Below are 27,250 nucleotides of genomic sequence, written 5' to 3' on the forward strand. Positions count from 1 at the left end.
TGCTGGCTTCCTGTCTAAAATCCCAGACAGTGTTGCAGGGCCCAGGTTCAGATGTCATGTCTCAGGAAACTATTTTCTAACCATCTATTGAGTACTGGCATCAGTGTCCCAAGGACATGGGCTCCTGTCACCCCAGTGCTGCTCTGGGCTTTTGGATGACAGCCTCTTGAAGTGAGGGCAATTTGAGCCTTTACCTTAAGGAAGGACACCTCTTCCTGGACAGACACGTGGAAGAAGCCAGCTGAGCACAGGCCCTGACAGCGCTTACACCCTCCCCGGTTGACGCCCACTCCCCAAAGCCCTGTGTGCCCCCACCAGCTACAATATCGGATTCTTCCCAATCTGACAGCACTCTCTCCTCTTCTGCCTCTCCTTCGCATGAACTGCAGCCCACTTCTCCCCTCAGAGGAGGTGAGCAGAGGGGCTGTTGGGAAAAGAATAAAAGTGAACAGACTGTAGGGACTTTATGACCAAAATAAATGATGCTCGAAAGACCGGCGCAGTTAGTTTTTCATTCCACTTAAATGAAAATCCAAATGTGCGAAGATGTGAACTGATCTCTCTCTCTCTCTCTCTCTCTCTCTCTCTCTCTCCTTCCCCCCCCCCCCCATTTGGAGGGAAAAGGCATCAGAAATCTGTAAAGACATCAGCTTACAGGTAGATAATTAAGCCTTTTAGGTAGGGTCTAGGGCTCTATGGCAAGTTGCTTGTAGTAGAAGCCAGAGAGACCTGGAACACAGTGTATCCTTCGAGAGAACACGAGAACACGAGTGACTTGGGGAGAGAATTTCTTTTTGTTTTTGTTTTTTTGAGACAGGGTTTCTCTGTGTAGCCTTGACTGTCCTGGAACTCACTCTGTAGACCAGGCTGGCCTCCAACTCAGAAATCTGCCTGCTTCTGTCTCCTAAGTGCTGGGATTAAAGGCGTGTGCCACCACTGCCCAGCTAGGGGAGAATTTCAGAACCTTTTAGTAAAAAGCTAAATGGTGTATAAATGGTGCACGAACATCTCCCGCAGGGCAAAGTTCAAAAATTTGCAGGATTTGGCAACGCCCTCCTTCCTGCAGTGCCTCCCTTTCTCTCTGTCCACCACTCCCTCCTCAGGGATACACACCAGCCTTGCACACCGGTGGGGGGAGGTCAAGGGGAATGTGTGTTAAGGAATCTGTCAGTTTCGGTTAAAACTGAATTCACCTCACTCTCTCAGGGATTGGAACCGTCTTACCCAAGTCAAACAAAAGAGGAAATGAGAGGAAGGAAAGACACCAGGTAGAGCTTAAACCTCACTGTTTAAGAAATACAGTCACCATAGTGACTAGCCCAGAAAGTGGCAATAAACTGTTCATGTGCATCTCAGACCTGAGATCCAGGTTTTGAAGTTTGTTAGGGGATTTAACGCAAATCAATATGCAAATCGAGAGCATAACAACAACAACAACAACAACAACAACAACAACAACAACAACAACAATTCCAGCCCTTTCTTGGGTCCCACACAGGTTAGCTAGAGTGGAGCTAGCCCAGATGCTCCTCAGCCCCAGTTCAAGAGGAAGAGCCCGGAGGAGGGCAGTCCCGGGGGCGGGGCCATGACGTTGGGGTCAAGGCGGGGCTTCTTCTCGTTCCTCCCCCGGCTGCGGCCGCCGCGGCGGCGGCTCTGAATCTCCAAAAGGGGCCCTCCGACTTCTCACTGGGCCAGTCCGGCGCTGGGTGGCGGAGCTCCCGCCGGTCTCAGAGCGGGACTCCCTTCTCTTCCGAGTTTCAAGCAACTTTCTCCGCCTCTGGAGCTAAAGTGGCTGCTGGCCGCCGCAGGTGGGAGAGCCCCCGGCCCGGCTCTCCGCATCTCCGCTGTGCATTCGCTCTGGGCAAGCCCTGGGTGCACCCTGGGGGTTCCCGACCTCGACTCTGTGGGCGAGATGCCTCTGGGACACATCATGAGGCTGGATCTGGAGAAGATCGCCCTGGAGTACATCGTGCCCTGTCTGCACGAGGTCGGCTTCTGCTACCTGGACAACTTCCTAGGCGAGGTGGTGGGCGACTGCGTGCTGGAGCGAGTCAAGCAGCTGCACTACAACGGGGCCCTGCGTGACGGCCAGCTGGCGGGGCCGCGCGCCGGCGTCTCCAAGCGGCACCTGCGAGGCGACCAGATCACGTGGATCGGGGGCAACGAGGAGGGCTGCGAGGCCATCAACTTCCTCCTGTCCCTCATCGACAGGCTGGTCCTGTACTGCGGGAGCCGGCTGGGCAAATACTATGTCAAGGAGCGGTCCAAGGTAGGATGCGTGCGGGTGCCCAGCCGCAGCTGCGCTGCAGGGGACGGGAAGCCTTCGTTCGGAGTGCTGTGTCGCCTTCGCTGGGCTGCAGCGAACTTTGGTTTTTTAACCAAGAAGTCAGCTTGCCTTATCTGCCTTACTTGCGCCCCCTCCACCTCCTGGCCTAACTCCTTAAGCAAAAGTCCACGTTGAGGGACTCAGGTGTCTCGTGATGATGAGCTTCTGCTGACTCGGAAAGAATTGCTCTGGTCTTGGTGATGACCGCAAGGACAACTGGCTGGTGGAGGGAAAAGATATTCGAAACACTGCGACACGCATGTCCGTGATCCGAAGTGTCTGCTTTAAAGCCACCCCGTACTGCCCTTCACAGTAGCCAGAGGCACTCTTAACTCTACTAGAGGCAAGTCTAATTTTTGCCTTGTGTTAGTTGGCTTGTAGAGTTAGGTGGGAGGGAAGAGTTTGATACGAGAAGTAAGACTCCACTTCTGCGTGCAGCCTCTGAGCTCTGGGGTCCAGAATTCTCTTAGACACCTCAGCCCAAGTGCCGAACCCCCACCCATCGCCTTTCTTTACCTATAAACTCATGGCAAAGTCCACTCAAACAGCCTGATAAGGTTCATGAAGAGAGTGGTGAAGTACCTCTGGGCAGAAATCTTGTTTTTTGTTCACACAGCCGGTAATGGGGGCAGTGGGTGGTGATGATTATCTTGAAAACGCTTTACAGGTAGATTGGCAGGCAGGTAGGCCAATGGGAGGCCGAGGAGCTGTGCCTGTGCGTTTAACGTTACTTTGGGTTAGTCTCGCTCCTGGCCATTTGTTCCAATAAGGATAGTAAAACCATCTCTCCAGGAGCAATTCAGAGCGATTCGCCCCCATGTTGCTGCTGCTCAAGGGACTCCCCGAACCATGAGAACTTCTGAAAGCCCGGGAAGGTAGAGCATTCTAGCGGCGGAGAAGCCACGAGCATTGCCACGGACTTCTCTTTAATAATAGATGTAAAGTTTCTCAGTGTAGGTTCGGTCTTGGGATAAACTACTGTAGTCTTGTTTGTCCCCAGAGCTGGAAAGATCACCCTTATAAAAAAGCAAGTGGTCACCTGGAAACGTCTGGAAGTGAAGGGTGGAGATGCGCCAGGAGAGTTGGTTGCTGCAGGCTGCTGTCAGGCTAGGAGGATGTGAAGGGACTGTCTGACTGACGAGGGTCCTTATGAATGGACCCAAAGTAAACCTTAGAGGAACTGTTGATTCCTACGTGTTAGTTTGATTTCGAAGTAGTGCAGAGTTACCTGAATTCTGTTCGAGAATGATGACAGGGTATTTTTTTTCCATCAGTCAGTTTGATGGTAGCCTCATCTGCGTTTTCATCAGGGGTGTTTCTGCACTAAATGACCTTGCTGATAACCCTGGGCTTAGCCTCTGTACTGGGAGGCACGTGTAGCTTTACTCTGAAAGGCCAATTGACACCTTATCAGTTTTGTCAAGTTTCTTCCAAGCTTAGCTGTTAAAGAATTTCCCCTCAGCGGTTTAGGAATACTGTTTCCCCCTCTGAGGGAGATTAGAATTAATGATATGGCGGGTCACTAACATGGTTTATTATTTAGCTTTGACTTAGTGGATGACGGGAGGATCCAGAGCTAGGATTTAATTCAAAGGTAATGAAAAAATTATTTCACCATCCAGGGTGAGGAGGGCGGGCTCTGTAGATCCTGGAGAGGGAGGTGGGGGGGTGGGGGGGTGGACCAAGTAACTTTCCAGTTAACTGTGTAAGAAGGTTACTGCGCATTGAAAAGAGAAAATCTGCCTTGCCCACGGAAGAGACGTCTTTCCTTATCCAGTTTCTGGCTGTCTTGACTGTTCCTGGCACGAAGTTTTCCTTCACGCCCTTTACAAAGTCCATTCCTAGATTGGACTATTCCCTGGGTAATTAGAACCAAAACAACAACAAAAACCAAAATAAAGCAAAAAAAAAAAAAAAAAAAAAAAAAAAAAAACAAGTTTCAACAAACTATTATGATAGATTTTTTAAATGTAAAACTTTGCTTTTGATTCTATTTTATTTTGATTTATTTTATTTTGATGTTTTAAATGTACAGCTCTGAGGCCTGTGGCTCCGGGTGCCTTGCTTGGGGTTTGCTGGTGATGCATTGTCAAGGCACATCCTGTCTATAGGGCTGCCCTCGCTTCCTTTCCCTCGGCCTGTTTTCTTTCTTACGTGCCCTTCCTCCCTCAGTGTCCTTCATTGGCACTACTTCCCACAGTACTGACATAGATAGACCTAATTTCCTCCTTATGATTCCAGGGGAAAATCTGTTTTCTTCATGGAGAGAACTTGTACTGATTTTCAACGTATTTATAACTTTTGATTGAGGGGATTTCAGACATGCACCCATGCAGACAGGCTAGCATGAACTCCCTCCCACCAGGCCATTTCAGCAACTGCCAGTTTGTACATTTAGTTTAGACTTTGTTTTTTTTAAAATATATACTTCAAATTCCTATGCATTACACTAATGGATGCATACACCCTCCTTACGGTTTTTTTTTTTTTAAACTGGACTTGTAAAGGTTATTGAATAATGTGAGCAGATTTGTAAAGGTATGGGAAGAAACAAGAATATTTACTGGTCTAAACTGTGGGAGTGCTTCTGTCCCTGTCATCCAGTCTCTCTCTCTCTCTCTCTCTCTCTCTCTGTGTGTGTGTGTGTGTGTGTGTGTGTGTGTATTAGAAATTGTCTGCTTTGCCTCTGTTGTAGCAAAGTGGGATTTGGAGTCCCTCTGGGGAAAGCAAGCCCCTGTGGTCCTGAGGAGTATCATGGCGCCCCCTAACCTCAAGTGTGGTCATCGCTTTCCAACTAGCACTGGCTATCTGTTGCTACTCCCTTCTGGAGACCCAGGCCATATCCAAAATAAATACTGCTTATAATTTGCTCCTTTTCTTTGGCTGCCTAGAGCCTGCAAATGGCTGTTTTCCAGAGAACGTGTAATTTATAGAACCGAATGTCCCTTTGCCTGAAGCATTCACTGTAGACTTGGAGTTGGGAACTCTAACAAAAATAAATACCGTTTATTGAGCTGTTCGCACCGCCTGGTGCCCTGCCTGGCACTATGCGAATTTTACTTTTCTGAGCCTCGGCCCCCAAATGAATCAAACACTTAGATAATAGACCCAAAGTCTCTCACAGTCAGGGACCAGAGGCGGTTTTAGAATGAGGTTGGGGGAGGATTGGTGTTACTAAGCCTTGTGGTCTTAGATAGTTAAGTCGCTTGGGTCTTATCAAATGTAAAACAATAATAATTCAGAGGCTTTGGGAAAAAGACCTTTATGACAACCCATGTAAAATTCTTAGAATTTCCAGTCTTCATCTTTGTTTAAAAGCTTCAGGTGAGTTTTGAGATTCTCACTCAGACTGGTTTGACTTGAGTCTGTTTGTAACTTCAGGCCTTCCTATTTAGCACTGCACATGTACATGTGTGTCTCTGAGTTTCAGTGCAGCACTCCCGTGAGCCAGTTTACACTCACAGGTACATGTGAGCTGTAGGCTAGTCTAGTTCCTCCTTAACTCCATCTCCAGCCACGAGACACACAGCACGAACTATCGACGTGGGCCACTTGAGTGCACTGAGGTGCAAGTGAAGTGCTGGGTTAGTTTTTCCAGGGTTGTTTTTAGGCAAGTATTGGTAGACTGGTTGTTAAGACCCTGACCAGAGAGAGCATCTGTGGGTAAGGGTGGTGAAAGGGTTGTGTTGTGAGCAGACAGGTCAGTCCTTTCCTGGAGACAATACCGAGGACTGAACAGCTTGTGGCTATTGAATAAGAGCCTGTAGCCTGGGGCGTGGGCTTGCTCCCCCCACCCACCCCCCCCTTTTGAGGAGCAGCTGTTTGGCCCGCCCTTCTGGTAGTGTTAGGGATGCTTGCTACTTAATGGAACTTGTGCTGGTTGGAAATGACTGTAAGCAAACATGGGGTGATGTACTGTGCTGATCTGATTTCTCTCAGGACACAAGCGCAGGAAATGCAGTCAGGAGTCTCAGAGGACTGGGACCCATAAACATGGAGCTGATGCGAGCTCTCTGCCTTTTAAGACTTTTCTTTTCTTCTCTGTTTCTGTTCTGTGTATTTCTTCCCCTCCACCCTTCTGATCCAGCCTTTGCTGCTGCTCCACACGCTTGACTCAAGGTGATGCCCTACAATGGCCGCTTCAGCTGTTAGTCAAGATGGCCTGACACTTGGACACCAGCCCCGAGTCCCAGCTTCCACTGCCCCAGAGAAAGCTGCACTGCCTCGACCTTAGCTCTGGATACTATGAGTCTTGGTTGGGGTGGTGCAAGCATATAGAATTGTATGTCACAAGTACGGTTGCCAGAACCCATGACGAGGTGTGATCCTTAAGAGAGCAGAGATTTGCAGTTTCTCTGTAGACAAAATCTTAAACTGTCTGAAGAAATGATTTATAGAAGAGGAATCCTGTCTTTGATGAGGGAGATTTCATGGTCTGTGTTGTTGAATGACACTTGGGGACATAAAAGAAGCTGTGCGACTGCTCAGGAGTCCCCCACCCACCCACCTATGGGGAAGCCATTTCTCCAGCCCCAATTATGTGTGCATTCGTGTGTGTGTGTGTGTGTGTGTGTGTGTGTGTGCGCGCGCGCGCGGGTGTGTCTTCTGGTCCCTCATCCAGGAAGAAAGGTGTCTCTCCTAGGAGAGGAGTCCTAGATCAGCCCCTGAGAAGGGCTGTGGGAATCAGTGCCTTGAAGGCTGGGGCTTGGTCACGTGGCCCAGGACTGGCTGGCGAATTCTGCTGTGTGAATTCATTATTATATTTGAAATTTTTATTTTTTATTTTTTGGATTTTTTTTTGTTTTGTTTGTTTTGGTTTTTGGTTTTTTTTTTTCAAGACAGGGTTTCTCTGTATAGCCCTGGCTATCCTGGAACTCACTCTGTAGACCAGGCTGGCCTCGAACTCAGAAAACCCCCTGCCTCTGCCTCCCAGAGTGCTGGGGTTACAGGCGTGCGCCACCACCGCCCGGCTCTGAAATTTTTAAATATGGCTCAGACTGAAAATAGTAAGCACCTTTCTGGTGTTTATTTGCTTATCTCTGTAACAGGCTTTTGGGTGTCAGGAAACAATTTCCTCTTTCTGACAGCTTATGCGAATTTGGTAAATTCTCCCCTGACTCCTGACTCTGGCTAGGAAAACTAGTTTTTCCTAATAATAAAAAGATCTTTGCATCCCAGGACGTATCCTGGCAGCACACCATGTATAGGAGACAATATGCTGAGGCCTGAAGACTTCCACTGAACAGAACTGCCTGGCGAGCATCTCCAAGCGCCACAGTACAATCAATGTGTCCTTCAGGACAAGACTCAGAAGGCTGCTCACCTGGGACTTTGGTCTGCTTGGCCTCTCTACTCTTAGCTAAATTCTCTGGTGCTGACTTGAGCCCAGTGAAGACCAAAGAGTAGTGAACAAAAGTGTCATACTGTGGGCAGGCAGATTTCTGAGTTCGAGGCTAGCCTGGTCTACAGAGTAAGTTCCAGGACAGTCAGGGTTACACAGAGAAACCCTGTCTTGAAAAACCAGTGTTGTACTGTGGACAAGGCTATTAGTTTTTTGTTTTGTTTTGTTAAGTTACTTTAGCCACAGATTTGACGATTCCTTTGTAGCAGCACTTTGTGGCTGTTAGCTAATACTTTGAGATGCCTGTCAATTTCCCCAGGTGTTTGTCATATGCACATGTTCTGACAGTAATGATAGTTCTGATGTTTTCGGCTGGGCATCTGCCAGGGGTGCCCAGTAGGTAGCTGAATCCAGAGGTACTGGAATTGTAAATACAACAGACAGATCATTTTTATGATGCCAGACTAAAGAATTCAACTTTGGCAGATGGCCAGGAACCATTGATTTGGCTTGGATTCATAGCTCTGTGGGTGTTTGCCAAATAAGATTAGTGAGCTTGGTTAATTATACATAGGATTTGTACCCTTTTCTCTTGGTTATTTCTATCTTCACCCAGAATAGCACTTGATTCAGTTTGCCACCTCTTGTGATCCTCATTTGTGGGTGAGCTTCTGCCCATGGTTTTAGTGAACTCTGTGTCTCTTACCCCTTGCCCGTCTCAGCGTTACTGACTGACCCCTGCTCTACGCTGTAAAATGTAGCCACTCAGGTTTCGAAATGGGGTTTATGTGGCCCCTGGCCTAGGGTTCTGTGTGCTTAGAACAGCAATGATACATCCTTATTAAGGCAAGCCAATTTTTGATTCTTTAGAGGGCACATCGATAATGTTGCCCAAGTTGTAGAGTAAATATGTATTGTCGCTTTGATGTAAACTACCCCCTCTGTAAGTTTAGGTGTTTGAGCACCTATTCCTGAGTTGGCACCGTTTTGTGAAGTTGTAGAACCTTTAGAAAGTGGAGCCTTGTTGGAGGAGATGGGTCACTGGAAGAGGGTGTTGTGGTCTGCAAGCCCTGTATAGGTCTACTCCAGCTTCCTGGCCGTAGGCACTTGAAGCTGCCAGTCCTGGCCAGGAATTCCCTCAAATTTTAATCCAAAACAAACCTTTCCTATTTCAAGATGGTTCTTGTCAGGTATTTGGTCACATCAACCAGAAAAATAGTTAAAATAATGCAAGTGTCTCATATTAATTATTTTTGCCTCTCAAAACAAAAAGAACCTCCAAATCTGTCTAATGGAAGGATGTAATAGTAGTCTGGATTATTTTGCCAGTCAGAAGACAAAATGGGAAACTCAGGTCCAAGTGCCAGTGATACCTGGTTTTGACTTTGTTAGGAGAACTTGAAGTTGTGGTGCTGTTTGGAGGTGTTTGTATGTTGTCCTAAGCTTGCGCTGCTGATATTCTCTAGATGAACGATAAAGCACCTCTCTCTCCCCAATCCATCCCAACCTCAGGAACTGTATGCAAAACTAGTCCCCCCTCTTACCATTTTGTTCTTTTTTTTTTTTTAAAGCAAACAAAACCCAACTTCTTTCATATTCATCTTGTTTTGTGGGTTAATTTGAGTGATTTGAATGGACCATCAAACCACTTAGCCAGAGACTCACAGGATCTTCGGTCAGAATTGGGCGTTGCTTGTTGTAGTTCACAGCTTCACTGTGGAACCTCAAATTTTCCTGGTTTTCTTTTCTTCAGTAGACATTCTGAAGGAAGAAGAGTGGCTGCCTTTGCTTCTCACCTTCTCTGTTGGTCCCTCCCCTCCCCCCCCTCCCCTCAGCCAGTCTGGTGATGTAGGCTCCCTACTAGTTATGGAGTTCCCCTTCTTAAAGCAGGATAATAACCAGTGCTGTTCCTCCCCATTGTCCACTGTAATAACCCTTTCAACCTCTGCTGAATCGTGAGGCCTTTTCTGTCTGACCTCCTGACTCTGCTACACTCAATCTCCTGACTGCCTTCATTCCTATCCCCTGAAATGCTAGAAAGAGACCTGCTAGGCACAGCCAGTTTGCCCCTCCATTGTCTTCCCCTCTATAGCTCCAGGCCATGTCATGCTTGTCTTTGGAAGCCTGTCCTCTGTCTCCTGCCTAGATGGCCCCAGGACGTTTATTTGGTTGCTTGTTCTGCCTCCCTTCAATTTAGAAGCTCCTGAATTCAGAGACCACTCTGCTTTGTATTATACAGTTCCTTAAGATTATGGACAGTTGACTTCATTTCCTCTTTGAAAGGAATTTTGAACTCAGTGGATGTCAGTATATGTGCGTGTTATGTAGTGTGTGTGTAATTATTTTAAAGCACATATGATTTGCTAGGAGATAAAGGAGTTTGCATCATGAGAGCTACCATGGGAAGTACATGAGGAATAGTGTGGGGCTTTTCCTGTTTCCTCTGTTAGCAAGAGTTCGGTTGATCAAATCCAAGCTCATTTATTCGTTGCTAAAGCTAATAAGGAACAAGCATTTTTAATTTACGCGTGAGATTTCGGGGGAACAACTAGGCCGTACGTACACATCTATGGCTTTTCTATTATTTGTGCAAATAAATTTCATTATTCAGAATATAGTTGAAAGGAAGCTTGGAACTGATTTCCTCCCGTTTCATAAGTCAAGGGGAAAGTATGTCGTGATGACCACAGATTAGAAGAAAGGAACAAAAAAAGGTTTATGGTCACTTTGGTGATTGCAAATCTGAAGACAGTGTCCTGCAAACAGCCGAGTCTCTGAAAAATTATGTATATATATATATATGTGTGTGTGTGTATATATATACATATATGTATATACATATATATATATTCCAACTATGGCTAACACTTAGGAGTCCAGAATCCCTGGCCCTTCAGAATAAAGAGGCCTAGCTATAAAGGGCGTGAGAAAGCCAAAGTGTGGGACTCTGCCCTGAAATCTCTGGACTGGAATCGAAGGTGTGATTCAGTAGAAATCGGGGTGTGGCTGTTTCGCTTCCTCCTGCTTAGTTATGCACGTCCTTGGTTTTTTTCCCCAGTTGGGGGTTGGGAGGTATATTTGGTAATTCAGAAGAACTTAGAATTCCTTATTGCTTGTTTTGTTGTGCTTTGTTTGTTTGGAGACAGTCTAGTTGCCTAGGCTGCCTCGAACTCACTATTAGCTGGGGAAGCTGTTCTGGGTCCTCTCCACGTCCCAAGAGCTAAGATGGCAGGCTCCACCCACTGTACCCTGCTTCTTCCTTTGCTCACCTTGGAGTTGAGGAAGACAGTTTCATCCCCGGCCCCTCTAGAAAGAACAGCACCTATTTCAGATAACACATTCCTAGTATTTTGGAAACCGTGTTGAGTGGTAGAAAGTCGGTGCTTTGGAACACTAGCGCACCTACACTTCGTAATGTCCAGAGCCTTCCTGGAGTCTCTGACTCTCAGTTCTTACTTACGTTCGTTTGTGGGTTTTGTTGTTTTGGAAGCCCAGATTGACCTTGAACTCGTGACCATGGACCTCAGGCTTCTGCTAAATACTAGGATTACAAGTGTGTGGGGTCATACCTGACTGTCCCCTGCGCTTGTCAGAGGGACGGAAGCTGTCTTCGAGGCGCTTCTGGACAATTGAATTAAGGGCTTGACTTGAAGCCAGGCATTCTTATTTCTAGTTCCCCTTACATTCCTCAAAAGCATCGAGGCATCTCTCTCTGAGAAGCCCCCCCTCCTTCTACCCCGGCTAAAGATCTTCTGGATGTCCTCCCTCCTTTAAGCCCGCAGTCTGCATCCAGTGAATTCTAATTAACGTGACTGTAGTCCTGCGGCTTGTGAATTCTAATTAATGTGCTAGTAACAGAGTTCAGATATCTCCCGAACTAGCTTTCTGCCCTAGCAGGGAAAATTGATCTCTTCCCCGGGATGCTTTTACTTGGTGCGTCTCGTTTTCTTTCCAGGGAAAAATGAATTTTTATGTTTCCTCAAAAAAAAAAAAATTTTTTTTTTTCTGAATTGTCCACTGATCAGCCGTCTTTGAAGCTAGTTTGGGAGCCATAGCTTGTGTTGGCATGACCTGAGGAAGAATGGTGCTGGAAAGAAGCCCCCAACATCCCAGACTGTGGAAGGACAGCCTGGCTGGCTGTGGACTGGCCCTGCGCTAACGTGGGGCCTGGGGCATTGGGAAAGGAGAGTGGAGAAAAAGACCAGGGACCTGGGTGGGGCTGGTGCAGAGGCCCAGGGGCAGCCACAACCTGATGGTGGGATGGGGTTGTCTCTGCAGTATGGTAACACGAGCCAAGACAGCAGCTTGGTCCTCGCTGCTTTGCCACAAGATTTAGGCGATTTCCTTTATTTCTGGCTCTGCCCTCAGCTTATAATTCATAAGTAACTTCAAGCACATTCATTTCTTGTTTTTATTTTTTTTTTTTTGGTATGGTTTTTGTTTTGGGTTTTTTTTGTTTGTTTGTTTGTTTGTTTCCTATCATGACTTTCTCTTTGTGGGAAACAATGAAATGAAATGACTCCTCTGGATCTTTAGATTCAATCTCAACTGGCTTGAAAATATTAGGAAAAGATGGTTCTGCATTGAACATGTCTAGATCTTTTTGGGCATTTCCTAAGCCAGAGAGTTTGACAGCTCTTTGCATAGCATCCTGTAAGGTGTTTCAGTGACCTCAGGATGACTTACAGAACACAGGAGGGTTTGGGTGTCTGAATGCAAACACTCCACTGTTTTCTGTGGAGGACTTCGGCATGTATTTTGGGATCTGAGGTGGGTCCTGGAGTTGTCATAGAACTCTTAATTCCCCCAGGAAGCAGGGTGGGGGGTGGGGGGGCAGGGGGCAGCTGGTCAGTCTTGCACCTTAAACAGCTTGCTTGTTAAACTTTGGATTTCAGCCTCACAGTCTTCAGCCAGACTGACCCAAAGACAAGTTAACTTACCTCCTCTGTGCCTCCATTTCTTCTCCTGCGAGGATGAGTACCCTCCTGATGGGTTCATGGCACAAATGTGGCAGCACTTGAGATGTACCCATGACAATCAGGGACATGGTCAGCACTGCATGAGTGTTTGTGTGGTAACTGCATGTGAGTCCCGTGTTTCCCGAGTTCTGACTGCATTGTCTTTTGGTGTGTGATATCTTTAACTGAGCAGATGCATTTTTCTAAGTGCTGAAATGCAAATATAGGATTCTCCCATCTAATCAGTGTTGCTTGAAAGCTTTTTTTTTTTTTTTTAAATTCCAGGACATTTCGATTGGTTAATAAAGTCTTTTCTTACAAGTTGCATTTAAATCACCATGGATTCCTTCATATACTTTGGGACTGATTTAAGATGAAAACATAAAGAGAGCCATTCACAGCTGTCACAGCCTTTCTAGACTGTGTATGGTCTTTAGGGCACTACAGGTGAAGTTTGAGGTTTCTGCTAAGTTTTTTTCTCAAGGAAGTTAAATGCTGTGAGTCCCAACCCCACGTTGTCTTTAGGGTGACTATGGATTTGTTCTCTAGGGACACATGGTAACCTCTAGGCCCATATAATAACCAGGGTTAATGACTCCCTCTGAATAGCCTTGATTCCGGACAAGCTTCTGCTCACCCTCCCAGTCACCAGGCAATTAAACAGGTTCTGTAGAAGTGCCACCTGGGCCCATAAGGGTTTAGGAAGTGACAGCTGCTAGGTCTGGACCAAAGCCTTGGGAAGGAGATGGTTAACCACTTGTCTTGGTGTCCTCCCGCCTGCTAGACTGGCTGATTTTGTAATTGCCAGGAGGAAGCCCCTGCTGAAAGCCTTTCTCTGGTGACTGGAGAACGGTGGGGGGAGGAGCCAGGGCTCCCCAGAGTCTGTTCCCTCCTCTGGCTGCCTGGCGGTGTGCTCGGGTGTGGGCTGGCTGCCACTCTCACGAAGCGCACGTAGCCCTGTCACTCAGTCATCTCCCTGCTGGCCGGGAGCCAGACCTCCACGGGAAGGGCTGCTTTCCCAAACCCAGACAGCCTGCGCTGCTATGTGGATGTTGCCAGGCCTGTTTACTGTGCCTAATTGCAGGACTTAGAAGAATCCCCTTCAAGCCAAGGAATTAGCTACAGCTGAGAAAGAAATGATGGTTGTCTCTTAAAGCCCTGATCTCCTGAGAGTTTCAGGGACATCCTGGGGGAGAGTGACTCACTCAGAACTTTGTGCACAAAATGGGGGACCCTCCGCAGTGGAATCTTGACAGTCTTGTGGTCTCCCGTAGTTCTGTGCAACCTTGTGGGCATATGCATGTTGTGTGGGGATGTCTGTGTGTTCTTGCGAGTGTTTTTTCCATGTGGAGCAGGAGCCAATTTCTTTAACATAAAGATCTCAAAAGACTATGGTACTTGGTACCTGTTAGCTCTATCGTCAATACCACAGAACAATTACATAAAAGGTTATCTTCTTCATAATTGCTGGTGTTTGTATGATCTGGAAGCCAAGGGCCAAGTTCACCGAGGAGTGGCTTGGAAAGTGAAGATGGTGAATTAATCTGCCCTTCCAGGTGCAGCATCCCTGCCAGAACCGGAAGGGCAGGCAGACCCACTTCAAAGGAGCTCAGCCATTTGTAACACCCATTTGCAGAAGTCCCGAAGTTCCTTCTTGGTTGTGCAATTGAGGTGGAAGGGCACGCACCTCGCCACGCTGCACCGGCAGTGAAGTTAATATGTAGCAGTACTCTGGGCGTGCGGGTTTGGGGAATGGCGCTGCTTTTAGTGTCAATGTAGGGGTGAGGAGGGCAGAAGGAGTTTTCCTTGTGAGACACAACCTATAGGGAACGTGAGGGATTTGGAGTTTGTTGAAAGGACTGTAAACCTGACACGCACTGGACTCTGTCATCTTGAAACTTTGGGAAGGAAAGTCTGGGAGCTGGACACAGCCATGCTGCTGCCCACCAAACTGCACTGCCTTCACTCCCCTCTCTAACCAGAGGTGCTCAAAGGGAGGAAATGGAAGGGCTTGATCGGAAACCATTGATAGGGATAGCGAGCAAGATGCTAAGATAGCTAACGACAGTGGGAGCCCTCACGTACCGTTGTTCTCTAAGTGCTTGAGTTGCCTACAGCTCCTCTCTTTACCCCGTAAGTGGTTGGAATAAATTTGTAAAAATTCTAAAGCTGGGCAATGAGATGGCTCGCCTGGTAGAGGCGCTCGCTCCTGCCAAGCCTGACCTCCTGAGTTTAGTCCTTGGGAACTCACAGGGAAGGATAGAAGCGACTCCCACAAGTTGTTCTCTGCCCTCTGAGTGTGTGTGTACACATGCTTACACACACACTAATCTCATAATAAGAAAAGATTTCTAAAACATTTTAAGTGTGTTTCCTGCCCCCACCCCCCCATCCAGACTTTCCCTTTTTGTTCCTTGCTCAGCTGGTGGCTACTGTGAACTTTGTGCTGGTGACATTTTCCTAAGCTTAGAAAAGGCTTTGCATGACTGTTGCCATCTTATGAAGAGGCCTTCACATTAATTTGGGTGAGCACGCGCGCACGCGAGCGTGTGTGTGTGTGTGTGTGTGTGTGTGTGTGTGTGTACACACGCGTGTACGCGCGCACGCGCGCATGAGAATGTATATGGGCACGTTCATGCTGTGATATGCATCGTTGAAAGTCAAAGGACAACAAACGGAGTTCCATCTCTCCACTCTCTTTGAGGCCCCCTAGGATAGAGTTCCAGCAGCCTGGCTTGGTGGCAGGCATTTTCCCAGAGTCAACCGGTGCTCTCGGGCCTTTCCATTGTAGGAACTTAATCTTGATGTCCTTGAAGAACACCAACCCATGATGGGGGAGGAGGGTGCTGAGGGCTAAAGTCTCAGTTCCAGTCAGTGCCCCAGGCTTTCTGCATTTAATTTGTAAAGGATATTTGGAGTTCTTTTGCTTGTGGTCAGAGCCAAATACCGAGTGTAACTTGACGTGCCAGCCTCAGTTGTCTTTAACTGACAAAACACATTCAAGAACAAACCTTGCAAAGACTGCGACTCTTCTTCTACTTTGTTGATTCTCTCTGGTCTTTTTGGTCGGACCGATGCAGAATGGAGAAATTCAAGCTTAGGGCTGTTGCTTGCCATGGAGGCCCCTGTGCAGTCAGCCAACCTTCGCCCTGCCTCTGCCTCCGTGTCATGTGTCACCTCATGGGCCCTGCCTAAGCAGTGCAGGACAGGAAGTGTTCAAGGGGCGGCTGGCCCTGCTCACCCTCCACATTCATTGTGTGAATTAAAGTATGTGCGGAACACAAACCTTTCTCCCCAGGTATTGACGCCCTTCCTCCTCTCAGGCCCTAAAAACACTGCCACCACACTGTCACCTAGCCCTTGCCATCTGAATACCAATGACTGTTTCAAGGTACAAAACTCAGTTGTGACTCTCCCCCTGGGCTTTTGTTCAGGCTAATGAAGGTGTGTGCTCTCCTTGATTTTCTCCTGACTCCTGACGTCTAGTTCTCTGTGTGGCTGTGCTTCGGGGTAGAGAGGGAAAGAAGGAGAGGGTCCCTGTGGCTCTAGATGCCAATGAAAGCAATCGATCTTGCACTACAGCTTTACATGGATTATTTACTTCGGTTTGCTTAACCCCATTTTTACAGATGACTTAGCTGAGGTACAAAGAGATTTAAGCGCTGGTAATCAAGCCCGTGCCTAGACAGTGCTGCATTCACGGGTTATTCTATGCATGGAAAATGTTTCTTCCCTCGCCTGCATTGTTGCCCTCTCCTCTCCCTCCTCCTCTCACTCCTCCTCCTTCCCCTCCTGCTCCTCCCAGGCAGTGTCTCTTTAACAGAACCATTCTTTTTAAAAGAAAGTTATTTATTTTATTATATGTAAGTACACTGTAGCTGTCTTCAGACACTCCAGAAGAGGGCATCAGATCTCATTACGGAAGATTGTGAACCACCATGTGGTTGCTGGGATTTGAACTCAGGACCTTCAGAAGAGCAGTCCGTGCTCTTAACCCTCTGAGCCATCTCTCCAGCCCTTAACAGAATCATTGTTAATTAAACAGATCCAAGGGCCAGAGAGATGGCGCTTGGTGATCAAGCAGAGGACCTTCGTTTGATTCCTAGCACTCAGGTCAAGCTGCTCACAGCAGCTTGTAACGGCCATTTCAGTGGGATCCAATGCCTCCCGGCCTCCACCAGTGCCAGTCCCTTCCCACCCATAGCGACAGAATTAAGCAATAATATTAAATCCCTCAAAAAGAAGAATTCAGAAAACACTCTTGAAAAGCGTTTGCTAATATTTGTTTAGTAAGAGGTCCAGTTTGTTAGTAAGACAAATTTTAAAGGCTGTTCCGCCAGATATCTTTAAAGTTCTACTGCTCTTGGTTTGGCTTTTTGTTGCATCCCTTTTGATTGTATCTCCTTTTATTGGATAGGCTACTCTAAAATTTGTGATGCTCCTGCTTCAGCCTCCTCAGGAACTGAGTAACAGGTGTGAGATACTGTGTCTGGTTTAAACAATATCTGTATATCAATTGTTAATTTTATAAATAAAATTATCATTAAAAAAATTTTTTTTGCTGAGTAAAAATTTGCATAGAATGCAACTTTGCATTTGTAAAGGTCAAGTTATATTAAGGAATCTGATTGCAAAGTCCTGAGCAATATGTGTGTGAGATATACATATATAATATAATATATACATTTATATGTGTATATATATATTCATTTTAATAAAAACACATGGCCTGGCCTCTTTCCTTTTAAGGGGCTAGGAGTCACACCCACGCTGCGGTGCATGTTAGGTATGACTCTATTGCTTGCCCCCACCCCCAACCCATCCCCACCCCTACCCTCACCTGCAGTATGATCTATAGGGAAGTACCAAGTGCACTGTCTGAAAATGATCATTATTGCTGAGTGAACGGTTGAAGCTGTTGATACTGGCTTTAAACCTGTATCCTTCCTCAGGCTGTGTTGGTTGCGTTAGAACATCCGTTGAGGCCTTGGAGTATAGCTCCTGGGCTTGATCTCTGAACTTGGTTTTTTGTTTGTTTTTAGAATTCTCCCACGGCCCCAAACAGATGCATGGTTTTCTTTTCTCCTGGTAGCATTTATACTTGGATTCTGATATATTTCTTCTATGTGTATGCACTTCTTGCCTGAACGTGACCATGGAGGTGTCTTGAAGCACATATCTCTGGTGTAGAGCCAGCTCGGGAACACCTGGTTCATTCCTCTCATTTCCTGTTGCTACAGAGCTGTGGAGAGGCCTCTGGGGATGGGGGGGTTGTGCACAGCAGGGGCCGGGGCTGGGGCTGGGGCTGGGGCCGGTGATGCATCAGAGAACGTGCAGAATCAGAGGACATGATGATTCATCTGTAAACCTGGGACTAGAACTAGGGTACAGGAACATTGATGTGCTATTAAAGTGTTGTAGTTTTCAAGTATTGGTCAAGCCAGGAAGTTTTTACCAATAAAAAACCCCTATAATAAGATACCTTCCTCATTCCCATAAAACAATGAGTGTTGCAGCCTTTTCCTCCAACCTGCACTCTGGCTCCTTCTGCAGACTTGATGAGGTTTAGATAACAGATCTGATAAGCCCGTCAGTTTCCGGAGTCTGTTACTGCCCCGTGCCCAAATTGGCACGGGTGTGATGACTCGTCACTGAGGTTTGCCTATCAGCGCATCCTTAGCTTCACAGTTTGAGATCCTGGCAAGGACCAGCAGACAGTTGGGAATGTGTCCGAGCCAAAACCCATCTCCTATGGCACTCAGCCAGAAACCTCAGTGGTACAATTGGTCAGCACGGTTGCAGCGGGACCTTTGAGCTTCCCGTGGTTTCCTCCCATTGTTTAAACGTGATGCACATGGCTTCTGGAATCAGAGAGCGGGTGACTTGCACTCTGGCCAGAAAAATGATTTCTTCCTTCCCTTCACAACGTGTATGCTCACAATTAGAGGGGCGTCCTAGTGGTAAATCCACTAGGATGCCAGCACATTCTCTCTGTTATACCTGCTGCAGTCAGTGGAGGGTGTGTTTGTGGGAACTGTCTGTATTTCCTGCTTGTATTTTAGTTCAAGCAGAGTTCTGAAGCCCGTGTGAGACACTGCTCTTTTCACGGTCCGCTGGGCTTAGATCGAGTCACCTCTCTCCTTGGACCTTGGAGGACTGTGTTAATCACTTGTCTCGTTGCTGTAACAAAACACCCGACAAAAGCAGCTGAAGGAAGGAAGGATTTATTTTGGCTCAAGTCCCAGGGCACGGTGCTTTGTGGCAGGAAGTCATGGCGCAGCTCAAAGCAGCTTGTCATGGTGATTCCACGGTCAGGAAGCAGAGGGAGAAGGATGCTGGTAGCCAGCCCATTTTCTCCCTTTTTAGTTAGGACAGGTCTTTCCACCTCAATTAACCCAATCTACAAAATCTATCACAGACATGGCCCGAGATCTGTCTCCAAGGCCATCCTACATCCTGTCAAATCGCAGCAATCGATATAAACCATGTAGCTCGTCGTCCTCCTCACAGGAAGGAGCTGGGATCACAGTCAGTTGCAGATGAGGTAGATGGCAGGCATCCAAACCACTGACCTTTTCTGAGAGCAGAGCTGTTTCAGAATATAAAACTAAAGCACTGACTGACAGCAGGTTTTTTAAATTATTATTATTTTTAATTTTAGATCCACCCAGTAGTTGGGGAGACCAGGATGGTGGGGAAATCACAGTGTAATTGTGCTAAGTGATTTTCATTGTTGGCCCTTACACTTCTGACCGCTGCTTCCAGGAATAGGCAATTCCCTACGTTCTAGGCCACTTCATCTGTCTCTTCCTCTCCAGCCACGTCAGCAATCACCCTTTTCCAGGCCACCATCTATTTAGTCAGACCATAATTTGTCAACTCCTTATTACAGTCACCTTGAAATCCGACTTTCGGGTAGACGTTCAGGCTGACAGAGCCATTTCATCTCTACACAGGACAGCACAGTGGCTCTTTCTGAGGCAGGCCGAGGGATGGCTAGCTGTGAGGGATGTAAAGTTACAGGTATCCTCTGATTTAAGCTTCGAGATCATTGCAAAGCCAGGCCAGTACTCCGCTTCTAGCAGGCAGTGTGTGTGAGGCCCAGCTCACTTAACTGGGGGCTCTTCTGGACTAGTCCTTTAACTCGTGAAGTGACCTTGCTGTTTATCAGGGAGTATCACAACCCAGACCCCCAAGTATGTCTGAAAGTATGCTTTCAGAGCAGAAGAAAGAACCATCTACAAGTTCATTGGTACCATGCATGTAGTTTTTTTTTTTTCTCCTTCAAAGAGACCTCTCTGTATTGTCTGTGCTGACACGTTAAGCATTAAGGTCTAGCTTCCCACTCACCCTTCTCTCTTCTTGTGGTCCTAAGCCTTTTATTGGGTAAGTCTGACCTTTACTCCCTTTAGGATCAGACGTATGTTTTTGTCTGATTCCACAGCTCAGGGGCACTGCTAGCCAAGCATAGTCCCTAAGCCCCACACCAAAGGCTCTTCTTCTGTCTTTGCCTCTCTGCACACTCTCTTCCTTCCTTCCTTCCTTTTAGAGAGGGTCTCCCTATGTAGACCAGGCTGTTCCCATGCTTACTGCCCTAGCGTCTAAGAACAGACACAGACACTTACATGTGCGCCCCCATATGCCTGCCTCTCATATCTGTAGATTCTGATCTCATGGGGTTCGGATGGGAACCTGGAACCTGCTTTTCCAAAAAGGAATATTTAAGAAAGGCAAGCATCGTGTTGATGATGTAGATGGGTGTCTTTAGGAAGCTCTTAGTGTTCTTCTAGGACACGGGGCTATCACTGGATCATTTACCCTGCACCGAGTCCTAAGGCAGGGCCTGCCTGGTACGCTTTCATATCAAAGATGACCTCGTGTTAGTTTTATGTACTGTATATGTCTGCTGGAGACTGAGTTTTTTTTTTTAAAACAGCATCTTTGGGATGATGTCTCCACAGGCGATGGTGGCTTGCTATCCAGGAAATGGAACAGGTTACGTTCGCCACGTGGACAACCCTAATGGTGACGGCCGCTGTATCACCTGTATCTACTACCTGAATAAGAATTGGGATGCCAAGGTACTGTGGAATAATGTGTGTGTGTGTGTGTGTGTGTGTGTGTTGGGGCGGGGGTGGGGGTGGGGTTACGAGCTTGGGGAGTTATATGCTATAGAAGGTTCAGATGCCCTGAGATGAGAAATCAGATCAAAAGAGCATGCCGTTTCCAATTAAGTAAAACCTTCCGGTAACTTTAGGAGCCTTATAGTTTCTAATAGCCTGTCTTCACTGTTTTATGTGCCCTCCCCCTCCCCCTGCCACCTATGGAATTAGTGCCAGAGTTGATAGGTTAGGATCAGTGGCTCTAGAGTCAATGTGTAGGGGGTAGGGTGATTGTGGTCAGGGGTTAAAGAAGGGAGGTGCTTGGACATGGGATGCAGAGTCGATGTGGCCCTCAGCGCAGCATAGGATGCACACCTTCCCTGCTATTGCTACCCTGAGAGAATTCCATAAATACAGAGCAGTGGGGTGTCAAAACTGTTCCTGAGAGAGACTTCCCACATAGCTATCTCAGGATGGTATGTCCCATGGGGGTGGCATTTGTCGTGGCCTGTGAAGAGCAGAGGTTTGTGTGGCTTGTTTTTGTATGGTAGATGGTAGAGATGTGAAGTTCATATAAAGTTCTCTGAATGTTAAGAATGATTTAGGAGTCTGTGAGGTGGGAGAACTTTACAAGCTTGCTTAGCTTTTGAACTTTCTGCAGCTCCGTTTGCTGTTTATTAGGGCAGGGTCCAGCTGTTATGATGTGAAACTGTATCTCTCTTCTCTATTTGGTAGTAAGTCTACAACAGTTCCTTCAGAGCTTCAAAGTATCTTTTGAGATAACTGTATTGTGAGCAGAGTTATTGGGACAACAGTGATAAACAAGGAAGAATGAAATCAACAAAGATTTGAGTTTCTGTCAGCATTAGACTGTGTCTGGTAATAATGATTTACAAGTGTAGCCTGATTTCTACCCAGAAGATAATTGTTTAAGTAGGACAAGTAGATTATATGAGTGAAAAAGAAAAGGCCGGTGATAGAGTGATGGATGAATAAAAAGGTAGATAGATAGCATGGTGTGAGAGGTCACGGAACTGTCCAGTTAACGGGGTCAGAGGGCATTTCAAGAGTTAAGGGGATGGCTATAAATTGTGATTGCAGGAGCAGCTGTATAGGAGGCTTGCTTAGACTTAGTATCTGATGGCACTATGAAACTGCTCAGGATTTGTCTGCTTGCTTTTGGCCTGTTGAAGCAGTCCGACTGGATGGTTTTGCTCTCTGACTGTCCTCTATTTTGTGTCTGTGGCCTTCATGGCCTTGGGAATAGGAAGATGCTGAGATGAAGCTGAATATGACTGTCTATAGCTAAGTCTGAAATAAGTGTGATTCCAAAGTATGAGGGGGAATAAATATTTATGGGATGAAACTCACTTAAAGTTGAGGTACAAGTGGTATTTCTCCTGGATAGAGATGATAAACCTCACGTGGAACCAGGAAATAACTAAGAACCTTCTTGGTCTTCAGTTACACGGAGGGGTCCTGCGGATATTTCCAGAAGGAAAATCGTTTGTAGCAGATGTGGAGCCCATTTTTGATAGACTCCTGTTCTTCTGGTCAGACCGCAGGAATCCACACGAAGTTCAGCCCTCCTATGCCACCAGGTAAGAGCTGGGGCCCCAGTTCCTCTTCCAGGGTACATAGGAACCCTATATCCTATATGGGGTGCTGGGTACACCCCAAAACTGACAGGTGAACCTGCTTGGAGTGATAGACATTGAAGGAACCTCTTTGGGATTTATTAGCATACAAATCTAACTTCAATTTAAAGTAACTATTAGCTTCCTAGTCTGTGAGCTGTGCATGCTGAAGTCTCAGTTCCTTAGGATGCTCCCCCTATCCTTCTGCCCCTTCCTTCTTGACCATTAGAAAAAGTTAGAGCTGCCTGGGCTTTAGGGTGCACTCCTGTAATACCAGCACGTGCGGAATCAAGATGGAGAGTTCAAGTCTCAAAAGCATCGGGGAACAGGCCCAGCTAGTACTGAGCCAGCCCTGCCCGGTCACACGCTCTGCTTCTCTGAGTGAAGTTACAGTCAGGTCAAGCAAAGAAAGAACCTTGGAAAGGAAAGAGTAATTTGTCTTGAATTCACTTCTTCACTCTTTGTGTAGCTTAAAGTTTGTCCGGGCTAGCGTGATCTATGAAATAACAATCTTATTCTATGTAATTCTATGAAATAACTGTCAGATGGTATAGTTTTGCTTGTTCATCTGTCTGTTGCTAGGACTTTATGCACACAATGCAAGCATTCTATCAACTGAGTAGACCCCAAACCTACAATTCAGTGTTCTTAAAACCTTTTGTGTTGTTGTTGTTGTTGTTTTTTCAAGACAGGGTTTCTCTGAACTCAGAAATCGGCCTGCCTCTGCCTCCCAAGTGCTGGGATTAATGGCATGCACCATCACCACCCGGCTTCCTTAAAACCTTTTATCTTTCTTTTTTTCTTCTATTTCTTTTCCCTCTTCCCTCCCTCCCTCCTTCCCTCTCTTCCTTGGCCCATGGATAAGCAGTGTTTTAAAGTCACTGAACATTTTAGAATTGTCTAATCTTAATCTAGAAAGCTGATAGAAGTATTTATGTCTTCTTCTGCCTTCAGTCCTCCCTCTCTCCCTCCCTCTCTCCCTCCCTCCCACCCTTCCTCCTCTCCCTGCACTGTGGGCCAGGCAGAGAGCAGAGTGGTGTGGAGCGGGGCTTTACTGGGAAGGGCGTTGAGGTGGGAAAGGCTGTGGAAGGAAGGTGCTAATCATTAGCAAGCTTAGCCTTCTGCATAGCCCTGCAGACATCCTGATGTGAGCCCCAGAGTTACAGATTTGGTCACGCTGTGACATGCTCTGTATAAGTAGGCACTAGTCCCTGATGCTGCCGCCGTGGCTTGTTTTATGGGGTTCAATAATAGGACCCTGTTTTATGGCACGATTCTCTAGTTACTTCCCAGCTCCCACTGTGACCAACTTTATAGAGAAAACATTAGCAAAAGTGATTGGAAGCCCCTGGGGGTAGAGTGGGGTGAGATGGGATGTTGTGGGAAGTATTGTGGCTAATAATAATTATAAAAGTAAAAGGTTTAAAAATCCAAGCATGAGATAGCTCCAAGTACAGTCTATCCCATGGATAGATAAAGCAAGTAACAGGAACAGTGGAAAGCCCAAAGGTATCCTACTGAACTGAGTCTTTTCACCAATGCCTAAAACTGAAAAAAGCAGGCCGAGAGTCAGAAAGGTTCCGTGACTGAACGAAGCTCCTCGTGAAAGCCTCCCTCAAATGTCACCTCCCTTTCTCTGCTCCCTTCCCATCGTCTTGAGCCTCCATCCATAGCGGGGGCAAGTCTCTTCCACTTCTTCCTGTGCAGAGTGCATTTCCCCATCGAGTTCTCATTCATCCCATCAGCCTCTGGAGCCCGAGCTCTGAAGAGAAGTTCCTAGGGATGGAGTCAGTTCAGCTCTGAGTGTTCAGAACAGGACCTGGCAGTCCCCGGAACACCTGTGTTCTGGGACATTTATATAGCATTGAACCCAAGGAAATATTTGTAAATTAAAATAGTGGTGGTTTTTTACAAATGCTTTTACTGTGAGCTTCACAGAGTGAGTCTGAAGTTTTTGGTGGTCTCTATAGCACATGATTTTCTTCCACAGGTACGCGATGACTGTCTGGTACTTCGATGCTGAAGAAAGGGCAGAAGCCAAAAAGAAATTCAGGAATTTAACTAGTAAGTATCTGGCTATTTTCTCTGACTTTAGTTTTTTGTTTTTCTGTTTTTTTAAGAATTATTTATTTCATGTGTATGAGTATACTATAGCTGTCTTCAGACATACCAGAAGAGGGCATTGGTTCCCACTATAGATGGTTGTGAGCCACCATGTTGTTGCTAGGAATTGAACTCAGGACCTCTGGAAGAGCAGTCAGTGCTCTTATCCGCTAAGACATATCTCCAGCCCTCTATGACTTTAGTTTTATCTTTTGTAATAACACTGTTTAGTCTCAGTTGTGACTCAGCTTCATATATTATGATATATAAAACCTCAGCCTTCATGCTCTTAAAAGAATCAGAAGGAAATGGTGGGACATCCCCCCACGGGATGCCCGTTGATTTCGTGATGGTTTGTAATAGATAGAAATAATTTAACTTTTTATTGTGAATGTTAATCAGTTATGTGCAACATAGAATTTTGTTCACAAATTTGACATTTATATAGAATATATAACGGATCCTAGCTCCAGTGGTCAATTTAAGTTGGTATGGAATGAGGCGCAGTACAGAAGCAGGGCTCTCACACTGTCAAACTGATAGGATTTAACATTGTTCCTGCCATCTGCAGCCAGTGTTTATAAGCCACACTTCTCAATGCTGGTTGCACTAAGCTAAGCATGGTGGAACCAGCACTCTAGGCTGGGGCAGGAGGATCGTGAATTCGATCGTGAATTCAGGTCATTACAGCCTGACCTCTGTAATGTCCTGCCTCCCCAAGAAGTTGTACAAAACCAGTAATCCTACCAAGTTGGTTCATAAAAAGTTAAATTCCTGGCCCTCTGAGTACAGGAAATACTGTGTCCTATATCCTTTCGAGTAACTGAACATTATTATATTGAATCGAGTTCCTAAGAAGTCTTACAGGGAGAATTGGAGATGTAGCTCAGAGTTGGAGCACTTGCCTAACACGTGGCATGTCCTGGGTATAATTCTCTCCACTACCAAATAAAGTGTATGTTTACATAAAGAAACTGACATAACTTTACCTAAGTCATTACCTCTTTGACCTTTGTACCTATCAAATGTCAAGAAAGACAGCTTTGCAAAGTTCTGGTGTGCGTGTGTGTGTGTGTGTTAGAGAGAGAAAGAGAGAGAGAGAGAGAGAGAGAGAGAGAGACTGACTTGTTAACTGACAAAATTAATCAAATTTGACTCCCTTTTCCCCCCTGTTTTCAACCCAGGAAAAGCTGAATCTGCTCTTGAGTAAAGACTGACTGGTGTGCAATCCGCTGGCCATTTGTTTAGTAACAGTTCCTGAAATGTTAAGTGTCACGATCCAAAGAGTCCGTGCAACCCCCCCCTCCTGCCCGCATCGCTCAGCTCCCCACCTTGTTTGTGGTACTTCGTATTTTCTTGCCGGGACGGGACTGCGTCGACCTTCAGACTTTGCCAGATGCACTCATTTGCTAACTCCAGAAATACCTGCAGACATCCTAGCTGGCCAGCGGTTTAATGGATAGATTTGAGAATACAGCTGTTGAGCCCAGGATTGCCTCTTATTCGCACTTTATGTATATGTCCTCATTTGAAAGGAAGAGGTTTGCAAAGAAATAAATTGGTGACAGATGCCATGAAGAGGCACCCTCAAAACTTTAACTTCCAGCGAGAGAGATATCTGAATGACATCCAGATGTTTTTAACCTAAAACTGGACAATTATGATGACCTAATGACATTATCACCTCTAGAAATGGCTGCTGTCATAGTGATCGATTTATAAATGTCCCACAGTGGATGTCCCTTTTTTTCCTGGCCCTACGACCCATTCTCTCTGAAGGTCATTGCTAAATCAATGGCTTTCTTGTCGAAGATGACCCCCAGTATTTTTGTTCTGCCGCTTCTTACTTGGGGAACCTAATTATCTAGAGAATAAAACTGGCCAGGAAGTTTGGGTTGTTTTTCTGGTATTGAAATTTGAAGTTAAATCAAAGGACAGAAAGCTCCCTGGTAATTTAGCCTTAGCTTCTGCTAACTCTGTGGGAAGAGCAGAGCCTAGAGGTGTATGATTACCACACGCACGACCAGCCGTTCGGGAGGGAGATGGTGTGGAAGTGTAGATGCCCCCCCTTTCATCCGTGTTCCCTTTAACTGTTCATCGTTCACCACAAAGAACAGCGCGCTGTACCCTTAAAAGAAATGGAAATAAACAGACCTCAGAGCTCTTGGAGTTCTTCCGCATCACCTGCCTTGCCAGCCTCACTTGAGTCGCCTTGATCCTTGACAGCAACTGGTTGGCAGTGTGGCCAGAGCTGTGGAATTTCCTAGAACCCGGGAGGTTCTCCTGCTGCAGGACGCAGGTGCCGCTTCCTCCAGGACTCTGTACCAAACACCTATTTTACAAAAGTTAGCCATCCCAGTTTTTGCTGCTGCTTCCCCATCTTTCAAACCTCTTTGACTTCCTTACTAGACTCCCACAAGCAGCATGCACCTGGAAGTGTTTTATTTCATCATGTTCAGACATTCAGACTGTCCAAGAAAGAAGCTGATACTTTTCCTTTAATTGTTGTGGAAAGTGTCCAGAAAGAACTGTCATTCCTTCCCCTGTGGCTTTTGTTTGTTTTATTTAGTATTTCCCACCTTCTAACTTGCAATGTCATTTCCTTATTTATTTTGTTTATTATCTTGTAGCCTGTGACGTCTAGAGTGTTTAGTACGAAGAAGACAGGAATTTTGTACGTTTTTGATCCATGCAGCATACTCCCAGCACCTAACCCAATACCTGGCATATAGCAAGCAGGGGCTTAGTAAATACATGTTCAATAAATTCGGTCTCCTCTGTAA

The 27,250-nt window shown here is 46.3% G+C and overlaps 1 protein-coding gene across 1 annotated transcript; it reads left to right on the top strand.

Moving 5' to 3' along the window:
* Nucleotides 1-1,562: 1,562 nt before the first annotated feature.
* Egln3 (egl-9 family hypoxia inducible factor 3) lies at nt 1,563-27,250 on the top strand. The gene is given in 8 exon segments (XM_052185863.1): nt 1,563-1,709; nt 1,712-1,792; nt 1,795-1,869; nt 1,872-2,269; nt 20,587-20,706; nt 22,192-22,328; nt 24,355-24,428; nt 25,652-27,250. Coding segments are annotated over 8 exon segments (1,035 nt in total). The 5' UTR covers nt 1,563-1,585; the 3' UTR covers nt 25,678-27,250.

This window comes from Apodemus sylvaticus, chromosome 6, assembly GCF_947179515.1.
Source record: "Apodemus sylvaticus chromosome 6, mApoSyl1.1, whole genome shotgun sequence".
Taxonomy (NCBI): Eukaryota; Metazoa; Chordata; class Mammalia; order Rodentia; family Muridae; genus Apodemus; species Apodemus sylvaticus.